The following is a 17,425-nucleotide window of genomic DNA, read 5'->3' as shown; positions in this document are numbered from 1 at the left end:
TATATAGTTTGAGACCATAAAAAACGAAAGCTCTCTGCACTGGTGTGATTGGCTGCAACGTCCCTCAAATTATTTTATAAAGGCAAATTTTAGATTCAGAACTGTTTATATCACTATGCAGAGTTCTCGATGTGAAGAAAAAAAACATACATTACAATATAATGCTTTAAAAATGCCCCCAAATAACTTGTGTGATTTCTCTCCATGCTGGTTAATTTTGGACCTGTCTCCTGAGAACTTAAATTCAAAATAAATGTGATGGTTCATGAGCATTAATTTGAGTGTACCCCTAATATTGTTATCTTATTTTTATTAATTATTTGACATTCTTCATTTTCTTTATAGGTGTTTTACGATTTGCACTATTAGAAACAACTATCTCTCATAGAGCTTTAATGCCTTTTATTGCTGTAAAATTTCTTAAATAATTAGCTTTAAATGTTTACTGAATAATGAAGATATTCTTACCAAGTAATGTATAGTTTTCACATATCTCATTGGAATATCCAAACCTTCCAACTACGATTTTTCCAAATGTCAGCAATTCAAAAGATCCATTTACAGGAACAGATATATTACTTTCATTGCAAAAATTTGCTGCAATTAAAAATATTAAACGAAAAAGCTCAGAAAATTGCAAAAGCAGAACAATTCCTAGGCTTAAATGTCTGATTATTGATCATTTAAAATGTAAGACACTACAACTAGTGAATCTGTTTGGCTAGGTAGGGTAAGTTATGATAAGTTTAACATTTGGATTTACAATGTTTTTTTTTGTAGTGGTCAAAGGTTTAAGTTTTAAAATGATGTTACTTCAAAAGTTACATTCAGACTTTTCTATGCTTTTATATATTTTCCCAGGTAATCTGCATAAAAGGGACATAATGCCCAAAATGTTCCTTTAATGAATCAGATACAGCATGCAGTTTTTAACAATTTTCTAATTCACTTCTCTTATCATATTTCTATTGTTATTTCTTTAATTTTTTATTTCAACCCTATTCCAAAACAGACACTTTATCTAACGTATCTATCAAATGCATTCAGGCCAGACACACACACTCCTTGTATAATTACAATTCAACACCACTATTCCAATTAATAAAAAAAATATATATTTTATTTCTGCTATGTGTCTAAGTTTTTTTTTTGAGATTTGAAATTCTACACATTAACGGGTCACTGAACCCAAATTTTATCTTTCGTGATTCAGATAGAGCATGCAATTTTAAGCAACTTTCTAATTTTTCTTCTTTCTCTTGCTTTCTTCATTTATAAAAGAAGGCATCTAAGCTAAGGAGCCAGCCAATTTTTGGTTCAGCACGTGTTTATTGGTGGGTGAATTAATCCACCAATCATCAAGAACAACCCAGGTTGTTCACCAAAAATGGGCCAGCATCTAAACTTACATTCTTGCTTTTCAAATAAAGATACCAAGAGAATGAAGAAAAAAAATAATAGGAATAAATTAGAAAGTTGCTTAACATTGCATGCTCTATCTGAATCACAAAAGAAAAAAATTTAGGTTCAGTGTCCCTTTAATGGAACTTTAGAAGTAATGTATGTAAAACAAATTTCTTTCACATGCTTTATGGGAATCACACACAAAACGTATAATTCAAAAGATGTGCCCTTTTATCTGGAAATGCCCAGTGATGTTTTTAAACATACATTACATAACTTATTGGGGGGGGGGGGGGGACACGGTATTCGCATTTCATATGTTAATAATGACATTTTTATACACGCTATTACAGATTCTAACAGTAGTTGAGAAATAAACAATACAAAACATATTAATATACATTCCAAACATACTTGAATGACAAATGTGCTCAAAAAATCCCTGATAAATTCTAAAAATATATATTTAATTAGATTATTTAAAGGGTATTTTAACAGAGTTTAATATTTTACAAACAAAACAAAATAAAAATAAAATACACTAATAGCACTTTATGTCCAAGGTGTCTATTTATCAAGCTCCGAATGTGTTTATGGCGAGTCTTTTAAAGACCGCTGCTCCATAACCTGTCCGCCTGCTCTGATGATTCGGCCAGAAATCAACCTGATCGGGTTGATTGACACCGAATCTGCAGGGTTTGGTATTGCACCAACAGTTCACAAGAAATGCTGGTGCAATGATAAATGCCGGCAGCGTATGCTGTCGACATTTATCGATGTGCGGCGGATATGGTTCGCTATAGCAGATCATGTCCGTCCGCACAATGATAAATGGACCCCCTAGACTCTTTTGTGGGACTGGAAAAAAACAAAAAACTGTAGCTTTATTGAATTAATTAAAAAATGGGAGTGTGCTAAAATATATGTGATTGTTGCTGTAACACAATAACTTGATGTATACATATATTTCCTCATAATAAATAATACAAATATAGATGAAGTGCCAACGTGAAAACTGCTGCTACATAAAAAATATTATAATGATTAATTAATCACTGTATACAAAAAATATAAATAATGAATTGCTAGATTGCAAGTGGTGTGCTAAAAAATTGAAAGTAAAAGCGTTCGCTTGAGCTAAATAATAATTCCATAATATTTACTGTGTTTTACTGTGTATATAATGTAAATATTTAACATACCACTGTTTTTCACATACAGGAAAATATTATTTTTATTTTAAATATACATTTCTATATATATCTGTATATACCAATACCTGTATGTATATATATTCCTATATATATATATATATATATATATATATATATATATATATATATATATATACATTAACATTATCACACTCACTTCGGAGCGTCCGGTTGCCATGACGACCCGCGTGACTTAACCGTCAGGTGACGTCGGGTACTCACGGGGGGCGGAGTGAGCACCGAAAATGTTTGCTGTGCAGGGTATAAGGGGGTGAGTTTTGTATGTCATTGTAATCAGGGCCGGATTGGGCAGCCGGGATACCTGGAAAAATCCCGGTGGGCCGCCGGCCTGCAGCTCAGCTGGGCTGGTCTCAGCTCAGGCTGGCTGCTGCTGCTGTATAAATATGATGCATTGCGATTATATATATTTTTGCTGCGATATTGCCGGACCGGTAATGTAATAGTCCCTGTTACACTGAGTGACATCCTGATCTTACACTTACTCTGTGACTGTCACTGGCTGCGGCACTGTCTAAGTGTCTAGTAAATAAATAATTATTATAATCCGCCTCCGCAAGTTGTTAACGAGTCATAGACAGTCAGTGACAGACTGAGTCTGTGTCTGTTTGTCACTCACAGTCACAGGCTCAGTCTGTCACAGTGTCACTGAGGCGGCAGGCCGGGCGGGCAGGCCACCACTGGGCCAGGGAGTCAGATCTTATGCGACGGGCCAGGTCAGGTGAGGCTGCCGGCGGCTTTCATTATGTCACTGAGTGAGTAGACTGAATCTGTCTTCTGTTCTCACACGTGACATGATAGTGGAGGGAGCCTCACCACTCAGCCTGGGAGCGCCTGCACATGCGTCAGCGAGCTGTTGAGTCTGTTCTGTTGAGTATAAGTTGCTGCTGCAGCAGCAGGCCACGTGGGGTCACGTGTGGGAGCAGGGACTGAAGTTTGATGGCGGTCGGCGGGACACACACAATCATGGTGGCAACCGGCAACTTGGCAGCAAAGCAAGCAAGCAGTCTAGCAGAGGCAAGCCAGTCAGTTCAGTTCAACTTCAAGACTAAGAGACGAGTCGAGAGTAGTACAGTCTGGTCTGAACTCAGAAGAATCAATCATCACGATCATGTAGCTGTGCCTGTGTTACTGAGGTAAGCTGGGGAAAGTTATGTGACAGCACAGCCGTAAGTCCTGCTACCCTGCTGTCAGAGAGTAGAACGGGTGAGCCAGTGAACAACTAGCAGTTATGTTTATATTATTAACTGAGTCTTAGCCGTTTCGTAATTAGCAGGAGCTGCTGCACTAGTTTGCTTTGACAGATTTACAGCAGCACCACGCTGTCCTCTCTATCTCCCTCCCCCATGCTCCATGTATTGGTTGCTTGAATGACCACATAGCGATTAGGAAGGAAACAAGTTTTTATCCCTGGAACTCAGCACTTACAGGTCAGTGACACTGGGCTGACATACCTAACGTTTTATTATTCCTATTTGCAGGCACACAATGCTAAGCACAATTTCTACAATACCTGAAACAAAAAACAGCCACATTTAAATTAAAGCTGTGGGGTGATACTTATTTGTCCCTTCTGTATTAAATAAATGTGTATGCTATGCCTAGTTGTAGTAGAATGTTCATGTTTTGTGTATCTGCCTATAAGAAAGTGAATGATGTGTAGTGTGCATATGCTGTGTATGTGCATGCTGTGACTGAATCTATGTTTATGTTGTGTGTCTGCATGTTGTGTGTCTGCTGTGTGTCTGAATCTGTGTATGGGGGGTGTATGTTATGTGTCTGCATGTATGTGGTGTGTATGTTGTTGTGTGTCTGCATGAATGTGGTGTGTGTGTGTGTGTGTGTGTGTGTATGTTGTGTGTATGAATGTGGTGTGTGTGTATGTTGTGGTATGTGTGTGTGTGTATGTTGTTGTGTGTCTGCATGAATGTGGTGTGTGTGTGTATGTTGTTGTGTGTCTGCATGAATGTGGTGTGTGTGTATGTTGTGGTGTGTGTGTGTATGTTGTGTGTATGTTGTGGTGTGTGTGTGTATGTTGTGTGTCTGCATGAATGTGGTGTGTGTGTATGTTGTTGTGTGTCTGCATGAATGTGGTGTGTGCATATGTTGTGTGATTGCATGAATGTGATGTGTGCATATGTTGTTGTGTGATTGCATGAATGTGGTGTGTGCATATGTTGTTGTGTGTCTGCATGAATGTGGTGTGTGCGTATGTTGTTGTGTGTCTGCATGAATGTGGTGTGTGTGCATGCTTATTTGTATGCTCTGCAGGGTGTGTTGCTGTGTATTTGAGACTCTGTACATGTGTGTGTACGCTGTGTAATGGTGTTACTGTGTGTGTGTGTATGTTACTTTGTATGCTCTGCAGTGTGTCAGGTTTTGAGGGCAGACAGGCTTCCACCCTTAGTGAGTGTTGAATTGCTAAGAGAGTACTAACAAATGTATTTATGACACAAATTGTACAGGATTTATTTTTTATATGTAGATATGTTGTTTTTACAAATTAATATTAAGAATGTAATTTATATTACATCAGTCTCATGATTTTTTAAAGCCATTTCACATCCCTGCTCCTGTCCCACATATCATACTTTTCTCCACTCACCCCCTGCCTGCTGCATAATTACCTGATGCCCCCTGCGCTCCTCCTCACTCCCTACCTGCTGCATTACCCGATGCCCCCTGCACTTTGTCATTGGTACGGTACTAATGTTTTAATAAAACAGGGAGGGGAGCACTGCAGCATTATTTCTGAGTGGCAAGTTTCAGAATTTGTACGGGCTGGGTTGGAGTGGGCGTGGCAGGGTTGGAGGGGCGTGGTTTGGCTGGAGGGGGCATGGCTGGGCCGGTCTATACAAATTTCCAGGGCCGGTCTGATTCCTCAGTCCGGCCCTGATTGTAATGCTTATTTTTGAAAATGGGGTAACTCCCAAAACGTTAAATAAATATCTTCATATTTATTCTGAACAAGACCCTGTGAGTGACTTCCTTTTTCCACTGACTATACACTCATTTGAAGTGCACCCAGGGCAAGATAGGCTGTTTAAAGCCACAAGAAGCAGGAGTGCTACTACCCTCGCCACAACTTAACATTATCACATATAGAAATATATATTTAATAACAAAAATAAAATTTTATGGAAAGAACATAGGAATGTAAAGTATGCATAACGCACTTCGGGTTTCGCAATGTAGGTCTAACACGGTGTCGGGATAGCACACATGAAAACATAGTTATCTTAAGGCATGTTATTGAAATATTAAATATAAAGTATTTAAAATTATTAATAATAAATATTACAAATTATTATAGATACTGTAAAAAAATCATACTATATATATATATATATATATATATATATATATATATATACATATATACTATATATATTACAGTATTTATAATCATTTTTAGCATTTTTAAATATTTTATATTTAATATTTCAATAACGCACCTTAAGATAACTACATTTTCCAATGCTCTTACAAAACACAGAGTTAGACCTAAAGCACCAAACCCGAAGTGCATTACACATATTTTACATTCCAATGTTTTTCACATAAAAAAAATAATTTTTATTATTAAATTTATATTTATATATATATATCATATTGTTAATGTAAAATATATATTCATACCTTTATTAAACAATAAAAAAAAATTGTGATCTACAATCGGGCACACACCCACTCTATAATACATCCTTATAGGGATATACTTATCATCAAAAGCTCTATCTTTAAAGGGATAGAAAGGTCAAAAATGAAATGTGCATGAATGCATTTTAATTTGAAATAGAAGTATTTTTGCAATATACTTTCATTAGCAAAAATGCTTTTAGTAAAAATTATTACTGTTTCTTACTGGCATACACATATATCCTATGAGGGCCTGTGCACCAGTATTCAAAAACCACTTCTTCTCAGAGAGCCAGCATTGGCTTCTTTGACTGAAATTATCGCCTAGATTACGAGTCTTGTGTTAGCCTTAAAAAGCAGCGTTGAGAGGTGCCAATGCTGCTTTTTAACGCCCGCTGGTATTACGAGTCTGGCAGGTGCAGGTGTACTGCTCACTTTTTTTCCGCGATTTTCGCATACCCCAAATCCCCCTTACGTCAATTGCGTATCCTATTTTTTTAATGGAATTTTTCTAACGCCGGTATTACGATTGCTGGAAAAAGTGAGCGTTAGACCCTCTCCTGTCCAGACTCCTACCGTATTTAAAAGTCAGTCGTTTTTGAAAAAGCCGTTAGGGCGAAACATGTTAGGGACGTTAGGGAATTGGTGAGGAGTCCTGGAGCTCCTGTGTTTTTAGATTGCCCCAGGGAGCTGTAGTTTACAATTCGGTTTATTCATTTATTTAACATACCCTCTAACGTTATAGCTATTCGAATTTCGCATAATAAAAAGCTAGTATCACACACAAAGTGTTTAGCTTGTATGTGGGGAGCTGAAGTACCGCTCTCGTTGTTTTGTGGTTTTAACCACTATTAGAAGGTCTCAATTTTTGGAAGCCTGTTGATTTAAATTGGGCACATATATATATATATTTCTATGCATAACATCAGAGCCGATAAAATCTACTATTAAGAATCTATTAATACACTTACCCTGTGTAATTGAAACATATTGAGACATAACTTTTATTTCCCCATAGGAAACAATGGGGCTGCGTTAGGAGCTGAACGCTGCTTTTTTGCAGGTGTTAGGTTTTTTTTCAGCCAGCTCAACCCCATTGTTTCCTATGGGGAAATTGTGCACAAGTACGTTCAGCCAGCTCACCGCTGACTTGAGCAACGCTGGTATTGAGGTGAGATGTGGAGCTAAATTTTGCTCAACGCTCACTTTTCTGAGGCTAACGCCGGCTTGCAGAAAACTCATAATACCAGCGTTGTCTTAAGTGAGCGGTGAGAAAAAAAGGCTCATTAGCCCCGCACACCATTACCGACAAAAACTCATAATCTAGCCGTATGTCTTTAGAAGCAATACACACCATCGCCAGCTCTCTGAGAAGGTGTGGTGTTTGAATACTGGTGCACAGGTGCTCACAGGCTATATGCGTATGCCGCAGAAAAACAGTAATAACTTTACTAGAAGCATTTTTGTTAATGAAAGTATATTGCAAAAATGTTTGTATTTCAAATTGAAATTCTCTCATGTCCATTTCATTTTTCATCTTTCAATCCTATTAACATTTTGAAGGCAGCCTATCCAAAAATTATTACAATGGGGACTACAAGTAGTCGTGCAAGTCAATATAAACCATCACTAGGCACTACAGTTAAAATAGAGACACCAATAGTCCCCCAGTCCCCCTGCTTCGGCTTTCTTAAAGGTGGTGCAACGCCATGCCGGGGACCTGATAAGCCGCTCCACTGATGTCATCAGTCCACCTACGTTTTGTTGATTGGCTCAACACATCTGCCAATCTTGCTCCACTATGACCTCAAATGGTTTAATATTCTTCCGCAATTCTGGTCAATGTGATATTGTATAATTCAATGTCCTATTTAATTAAGATGTTACATATTATAATGTTTTACAATTGCATAATCTAGGGGCTAATTCTATAAAATAGACGTGGTTCTCAACACCAACACTTGCAGGGACAGTCCTCATGAAATTCTATAAAAAACAGTAGCTGTCCCTGTGAGTGGTGAGATGTCTCCTATAGAAGTAAGGAGAGCTCTCTGTTAGTTAAAATTTTGCAATGGAGAGTGAAGTTCAGAAGGGGAAACCGGCGTTGAATATTACGCTTAATACAAATAAAATTACGCTGTTTTCAGTGCACTGTACCTTAAATTCACTGTAATTTTTACAGTATATGCATAGGTTTTCCTTTCATAGTAATTCGTGTTGTAGAGTATTTTGGTGAAAACTCACCACCTTTTAACTGGAGTGAAAAACAGTGAAAAGTGTAGTGCGAAAATGTTTACAGAAGTACACTGGGATTTGAGAGAATTACTGTTACTGGGAGAATTAAGACCACTGCTCCATAACCCTGTCCACCTGCTCTGAACAGGCAGACAGGAATCGCCACAATACAACCCGATCGAGTACGATCGTGTTGATTGACAACTCCCTGCTGGCGGCTGATTGTCCGCGAGTCTGCAGGGGGCGGCATTGCACCAGCAGCTCTTGTGAGCTGCTGGTGCAATGCTGAATACGGGGAGTGTATTGCTCTCCGCATTCAGCGATGTCTGTCGGACCTGATCCACACTGTTGGATCAGGTCCGACAGACATTTGATAAATTGGCCTCAATGGAGCAAAAAAAGTGCACCCACTTGCGCACAAACCCGATCTCATATTCTCAAGTATGCTAACCAGACATAAAAATATGAATATCACATAGCAGAATATGTTGTATGTATTCATAAATACACATTTTTACATATATCTGATGGTATTTTGGTACAATATATATCTATACCTATATATAGATGATTATATATAGGTATAGAGATATATATAGGAATATCTATTTATAAATACTTAGAACATTTTCTGCTATGTGCAGAATATTGATATGTGAGATATTTACAGTAAATACACAATATAACACTTTCTTAAAATGAATGTAAAGTTTGATGATTGAGTGCCCGGTTTTTAAAAATACTATTGCAGCCTTTTTTTTCAATACTTACCTTTTTCTTCAGCAAAGCCGAATCGGCTATCCCTCGCCTGCTTCTCATACTGGACTTAGCACAGCAATGATGAAACCGGCTTCCTCCAATCACGGCATGGCCTCACGAGATGGACGCTCTGGGGTGCACACCATGATGGCTGACGTAAGTACAGAGGAGCTGCGGGCGGGCGGTCGCCGATCCAGCTTTGCTGATGAAAAAGCTAAGTATTATATATTTTTTTAAAACGCAATGTAAAGTTTCATGAATGAAAGTGCCCCTGTTTTTAATAGTATTTTTTTAAAAACGGGCACTGATTCATGAAACTTTACATTCACTTTAAATATGAATCTTGCATATATATGCTTTTACATGTTTTCATCTACTTAACTGCAAAGGGCTCCAATTATGTGTATTTATGTCTGTAAATACATATTTAAACATATAAATACATATGTTCACACATATAAACATATATACTACTTACCCCCTTCGCTGTGCTTAGGTTCTGACGCTGTCTCTGATGGCATCTGATTAAACCAGGTAAAATTTACACCGCAAGGCTTGGTTATAAATTCAAATGATATTAAGGTCGTATATCACATGGCAGCAATTAAAGTATTTAATATTAAGCTTAAGCTTGTTAGAAGCTGGTTTTCAACCTCTTATTGCTAACAATACATGAAAATAAGAAGTCAAAACGTTATACCTTATGGGTATTATAAAACATATGTAGAGAAGATCCCTGGTATGTATTGCTAGATTTTGTTATGGTTTTTTTTGTGTTAGATATGACAATTGCATTTTTACTTTATTCAACTTATTTCTATATGTTTTTTTCCTTTTTTTGTTCACAAGACAATACCTCAAAAAGCTTGAGCATTAATATATTAATGTATATGATACACAATGGCACATATGGGTAGAAATGTTGTACTTATATCCCAAAATGTAAAAGGATTTATCTCCCCTCAAAAAAGAACAATGGCACTATTAGATCTAGCTAAAAGAAAGGGAGATATATTATTGTTACAGGAAACGCACTTTCAGAGACTAAAGGAACAGAAATATTTAGGTTGCAAGTATACAAAACATTACCACAGCTCAGCGACAGTTAAAAAAAAGTGGAGTTAGCATTCTTATACAAAAAGACATACCATTTAAACACATACAGACGAACAGATATCAGGAGGGTAGATTTTTTGGAATTTTGTGGCCTTCTATATGGTATCCCAACGTTTATAATAAACCTATATGCCCCAAACACTAAACAACAACAGTTCTTTAAGGAAATATTTAATAGAATCTTAAATGTAACTAAGAGCATATTACTGATTGGAGGCGACTTTAATATTCCATTAGACCTTCATATGGACACCACAAATCCAGATCCAAATACTTTAAAAAAAAACTATCAGATATTTATGGAGGATAATGAAAGAATGTAATCTTCATGATATATGGATACTTGTACACCCACATAGGAAGGATTACCCTTTTTTTTTTTAAATCCACACCATTCTTATAGTAGACTTGACTACATCTTTACTAACTCAGATGGACTCACAACTTTACAATCAACGAGAATTTCACACACAACTTGGTCGGATCATTCGGCAGTGTTTGCTCAATTCAAATGGCCTAATACTCCTATTCATTCATATACATGGAAACTAGATGATACCCTATTAGGCCCCACTAATATTGTAGAAAATGTTGAAAAAGCACTAGCAGAATACTTAGTATACATAGAATACATAGTATGGGAAGCCCACAAATGTTTTAAGCAAGGAAAGCTAGAAAACATTATGTAGACCTATCCCACACTCTCTCCACATTAGAATTACAAGATAAAAGAACTCCAGGAGATCAGCAATTATATCTTAGACTACAAAACATTAGGAAAGAAATGCAAAACCTTCTACTTAAAGAATTTAACTTACTAGCATTAAAAACTAAACATCATTTTCATTTTGAAAGCAACAGAACTGGGAAACTTTTAGCTAGAGCCCTCAAACTTAAAAAACTAAAACCTTCATCCATACCATTAAAACACCTTCAAACACGTCAGTACATTTCACCTCAGAAGTCCTACTTCAATTAAAAAAATGTATAAAGACATACAGGGAGTGCAGAATTATTAGGCAAGTTGTATTTTTGAGGATTAATTTTATTATTGAACAACAACCATGTTCTCAATGAACCCAAAAAACTCATTAATATCAAAGCTGAATAGTTTTGGAAGTAGTTTTTAGTTTGTTTTTAGTTATAGCTATTTTAGGGGGATATCTGTGTGTGCAGGTGACTATTACTGTGCATAATTATTAGGCAACTTAACAAAAAACAAATATATACCCATTTCAATTATTTATTTTTACCAGTGAAACCAATATAACATCTCAACATTCACAAATATACATTTCTGACATTCAAAAACAAAATAAAAACAAATCAGTGACCAATATAGCCACCTTTCTTTGCAAGGACACTCAAAAGCCTGCCATCCATGGATTCTGTCAGTGTTTTGATCTGTTCACCATCAACATTGCGTGCAGCAGCAACCACAGCCTCCCAGACACTGTTCAGAGAGGTGTACTGTTTTACCTCCTTGTAAATCTCACATTTGATGATGGACCACAGGTTCTCAATGGGGTTCAGATCAGGTGAACAAGGAGGCCATGTCATTAGATTTTCTTCTTTTATACCCTTTCTTGCCAGCCACGCTGTGGAGTACTTGGACGCGTGTGATGGAGCATTGTCCTGCATGAAAATCATGTTTTTCTTGAAGGATGCAGACTTCTTCCTGTACCACTGCTTGAAGAAGGTGTCTTCCAGAAACTGGCAGTAGGACTGGGAGTTGAGCTTGACTCCATCCTCAACCCAAAAAGGCCCCACAAGCTCATCTTTGATGATACCAGCCCAAACCAGTACTCCACCTCCACCTTGCTGGCGTCTGAGTCGGACTGGAGCTCTCTGCCCTTTACCAATCCAGCCACGGGCCCATCCATCTGGCCCATCAAGACTCACTCTCATTTTATCAGTCCATATAACCTTAGAAAAATCAGTCTTGAGATATTTCTTGGCCCAGTCTTGACGTTTCAGCTTGTGTGTCTTGTTCAGTGGTGGTCGTCTTTCAGCCTTTCTTACCTTGGCCATGTCTCTGAGTATTGCACACCTTGTGCTTTTGGGCACTCCAGTGATGTTGCAGCTCTGAAATATGGCCAAACTGGTGGCAAGTGGCATCTTGGCAGCTGCACGCTTGACTTTTCTCAGTTCATGGGCAGTTATTTTGCGCCTTGGTTTTTCCACACGCTTCTTGCGACCCTGTTGACTATTTTGAATGAAACGCTTGATTGTTCGATGATCACGCTTCAGAAGCTTTGCAATTTTAAGAGTGCTGCATCCCTCTGCAAGATATCTCACTATTTTTTACTTTTCTGAGCCTGTCATGTCCTTCTTTTGACCCATTTTGCCAAAGGAAAGGAAGTTGCCTAATAATTATGCACACCTGATATAGGGTGTTGATGTCATTAGACCACACACCTTCTCATTACAGAGATGCACATCACCTAATATGCTTAATTGGTAGTAGGCTTTCGAGCCTATACAGCTTGGAGTAAGACAACATGCATAAAGAGGATGATGTGGTCAAAATACTCATTTGCCTAATAATTCTGCACTCCCTGTATAACATCAAAAGCACAGAATATTACTCAGATTCTCCTATACATTTGTCCTCATACTTGAATGACACTAATATACCCAATTTATCTCAGGAACATAAGGACTTTCTAGACACTCCCATATCGACAATGGACATTAAGACAGCTATTGCTCAGTTGACCATCGGTAAAAGCCCTGGCCCTGATGGGTTTACGGTTAAATATTATAAAAAATTTGCATCCCTTTTAGTACCTCACTTACTAAAACTGTTTCATAAAATAGATAAGCAAACACATTTTCCTTCCACAATGCTTGAAACCCATATATCGGTTATTCCGAAACCGGGAAAGACCCCAGAAACACCTTCAAATTTCAGACCGATTTTGCTACTAAACGTTGATATAAAAATCTATCACCTAGATTACGAGTTTTGCGTTAGAGGCTGTGCGGTGCTAACAAGCAGTTTATGCTCACCGCTCACTTACAGACATCGCTGGTATTACAGGTTTTTACAACCCAGACAAGAAGTAAGCGTTGAGCAAAATTTTGCTCCTTACCGCACTCCAATACCAGCGCTGCTTACGTTAGCGGTGAGCTGGTGTAACGTGCTCGTGCACGATTTCCCCATAGGAATCAACGGGGAGAGCCGGCTGAAAAAAGTCTAACACCTGCCAAAAAGCAGTGTAAAACTCCATAACGTAGCCCCATTGATTCCTATGGGGAAATACATTTTATGTCTACACCTAACACCCTAACATGAACCCCGAGTCTAAATACCTCTAATCTTACACTTATTAACCACTAATCTGCCGCCCCCGACATCGCCGCAAACTACATTATATTATTAATCCCTAATCTGCCACTCCGGACACTACCGCCACCTACATTATACTTATGAACCCCTAATCTGCTGCCCCCAACATTGCTGACACCTACATTATATTTATTAACCCCCTAATCTGCCGCCCCCAACGTCGCCGCCACCTACCTACATTTATTAACCCTTAATCTGCTGCCCCCAACGTCGCCGCCACTATAATAAACATATTAACCGCCGCACTCCCGCCTCGTAAACACTAATTAAATATTATTAACCCCTAATCTGCCGGCCCTAACATCAACGCCACCTACCTACATTTATTAACCCCTAATCTGCCGTCCCCAACGTCGCCACCACTATATTAAAGTTATTAACCCCTAAACCTAAGTCTAACCCTAAACCTAACACCCCCTAACTTAAATATAATTAAAAGAAATCGAAATAAAATTACTATAATTAACTAAATTATTCCTTTTTAAAACTAAATACTTACCTGTAAAATAAACCCTAAGCTAGCTACAATATAACTAATATTTACATTGTATCTAGCTTAGGGTTTATTTTTATTTTACAGGCAAGTTTGTATTTATTTTAGCTAGGTACAATAGTTATTAAATAGTTATTAACTATTTAATAACCACCTAGCTAAAATAAATACAAAAGTACCTGTAAAATAAAACCTAACCTAAGTTACAATTACACCTAACACTACACTACAATTAAATTATTTCCCTAAATTAAATACAATTAAAATATCTAAAGTACAAAAAAACTCACTAAATTACAGAAAATAATAAACAAATTACAAGATTTTTAAACTAATTACACCTAATCTAATCCCCCTAACAAAATTAAAAAGGCCCCCAAAATAAAAAAGCCCTAACCTACACTAAATTACAAATAGCCCTTAAAAGGGCCTTTTGCAGGGCATTGCCCCAAAGTAATCAGCTCTTTTACCTGTAAAAAAAAGTACAAATCCCCCACCCCAACATTAAAACCCACCACCCACACAACCAACCCTACTCTAAAACCCACCCAATACCCCCTTAAAAAACCTAACACTAACCCCTTGAAGATCACCTTACCGGGAGAAGTCTTCATCCAACCGGGCCGAAGTCCTCAACGAAGCCGGGAGAAGTCTTCATCCAAGCTGGGCTAAGTGGTCCTCCAGACGGGCAGAAGTCTTCAGACGGCATCTTCTATCTTCATCCATCCGGCGCGGAGCGGGTCCATCTTCAAGACATCCGACGTGGAGCATCCTCTTCTGACAATGGCTAACACAGAATGAAGGTACCTTTAAGTGACCTCATCCAAGATGGCGTCCCTTCAATTCCGATTGGCTGATAGAATTAAGGTAGAAAAAATCCTATAGGCTGATGCAATCAGCCAATAGGATTGAACTTAAATCCTATTGGCTGATCCAATCAGCCAATAGGATTGAGCTCACATTCTATTGGCTGTTCTAATCAGATTTTTTCTACCTTAATTCCGATTGGCTGATAGAATTCTATCAGCCAATTGGAATTGTATGCTCACTATAAAACAGCAACTACTTAGGAGTTAAGTGCTCATGAAGACAGGGTTCCCCCAATCACATATCACCAAAACAAATGTCCACAGCACTGTAGATTCCTGTATATCTTTATTGTACAAACATAGAAAAAAGCGAAGTTTCGAGTCTACTGACCCTTATTCATGCCTATCGGAATTGAAGGGATACCAATCGGAATTGAAGGGATGCTATCTTGGATGGCGTCACTTAAAGGTACCTTCATTCTGTGTTAGCCGTCGTCAGAAGAGTATGCTCCGCGTCGGATGTCTTGAAGATGGACCCGCTCCCCGCCGGGAGGCTGAAGATAGAAGATGCCGTCTGGATGAAGACTTCTGCCCGTCTGGAGGACCACTTTGCCCGGCTTGGATGAAGACTTCTCCCGGCTTCGTTGAGGACTTCGGCCTGGTTGGATGAAGACTTCTCCCGGTAAGGTGATCTTCAAGGGGTTAGTGTTTTTTTAAGGGGGTATTGGGTGTTTTTTAGAGTAGGGTTGGTTGTGTGGGTGGTGGGTTTTAATGATGGTGGGGATTTTTACTTTATTTTTACAGGTAAAAGAGCTGATTACTTTGGGGCAATGCCCCGCAAAAGGCCCTTTTAAGGGATATTTGTAATTTAGTGTAGGGTAGGGCTCTTTATTTTGGGGGGCTTTTTTATTTTGTTAGGGGGATTAGATTAGGTGTAATTAGTTTAAAAATCTTGTAATTTGTTTTATTATTTTCTGTAATTTAGTGTTTGTTTGTTTTTGTACTTTAGATAATTTAATTTAATTGTATTTAATTGTATTTAATTTAGGGAAATAATTTAATTGTAGTGTAGTGTTAGGTGTAATTGTAACTTAGGTTAGGTTTTATTTTACAGGTACTTTTGTATTTATTTTAACTATTTAATAACTATTGTACCTAGTTAAAATAAATACAAACTTGCCTGTAAAATAAAAATAAAACCTAAGCTAGATACAATGTAACTATTAGTTATATTGTAGCTAGCTTAGGGTTTCTTTTATAGGTAAGTATTTAGTTTTAAATAGGAAAAATTTAGTTAATTATAGTAATTTTATTTATATTTATTTAAATTATATTTAAGTTAGGGGGTGTTAGGGTTAGGGTTAGACTTAGGTTTAGGGGTTAATAACTTTAATATAGTGGTGGCGATGTTGGGGGCAGCAGATTAGGGGTTAATAAATGTAGGTAGGTGGCGTCGATGTTAGGGACGGCAGATTAGGGGTTAATAATATTTAACTAATGTTTGTGATGCGGGAGTGCGGCGGTTTAGGGGTTAATATATTTATTATAGTGGCGGCGATGTCCGGTTCGGTAGATTAGGGGTTAAAGATTTTATTTTAGTGTTTGCGATGTGGGGGGGCCTCTGTTTAGGGGTTAATAGGTAGTTTATGGGTGTTAGTGTACTTAGCACTTTAGTTAAGAGTTTTATGCTATGGCGTTGTAGTGTAAAACTCTTAACTACTGACTTTAAAATGTGGTACCAGGCTTGACAGGAGAGGGTGTACCGCTCACTTTTGTGCAGACTCGTAATACTGGCGCTATGCAAGTCCCATTGAAAAAATAGGATACGCAATTTACGTAAGTGGATTTGCGGTATTTCCAAGTCTGGCCAAAAAAGTGAGCGGTACACCTGTACCTTCAAGACTCGTAATACCAGCGGGCATTAAAAAGCAGCGTTGGGACCGACCCACACTGCTTTTTAAGCCTACTGCACAATTTGTAATCTAGCCGTATGCTAGGATCATTGCATCACGTATAAATAAAATATTACCACAATTAATTAACCTAAATCAAGTGGGATTTGTCCCACATCGCGAAGCAAGAGACAATGGCCTCTAGTTATTAATGTCTGTCGGACCTGATCTGACAGAGCGAATCAGGTCCGACAGACATCGCTGAATACGGCGAGCTGCTGATGCAACGCCGCCCCCTGCAGACTCGCGGCCAATCAGCCGCCAGCAGGGGGGTGTCAATCAACCCAATCGTACTCGATCGGGTTGATTTACGGCGATGTCAGATTATGGAGCAGCGGTCTTTGTGACCGCTGCTTCATAACTGCTGTTTCTGGCGAGCCTGCAGGCTCGCCAGAAACACGGGGCCTCAAGCTCCATACGGAGCTTGATACATA

General features: G+C 38.1%; 1 protein-coding gene across 1 annotated transcript in view; it reads right to left on the bottom strand.

Moving 5' to 3' along the window:
- ADGRG7 (adhesion G protein-coupled receptor G7) overlaps nt 1–17,425 on the bottom strand; it is a 170,824-nt gene that overhangs the window by 138,064 nt on the left and 15,335 nt on the right. Inside the window, exon 2 of the mRNA XM_053705210.1 lies at nt 469–597. Coding sequence (XP_053561185.1) covers nt 469–597 — 129 coding nt within the window. The remainder of the gene's footprint in view (nt 1–468; nt 598–17,425) is intronic.

Source organism: Bombina bombina, chromosome 3 (genome assembly GCF_027579735.1).
Source record: "Bombina bombina isolate aBomBom1 chromosome 3, aBomBom1.pri, whole genome shotgun sequence".
Taxonomy (NCBI): domain Eukaryota; kingdom Metazoa; phylum Chordata; class Amphibia; order Anura; family Bombinatoridae; genus Bombina; species Bombina bombina.
Note: the sequence above shows the minus strand (reverse complement) of the source record. Positions and strands in the feature narration are given on the sequence as shown.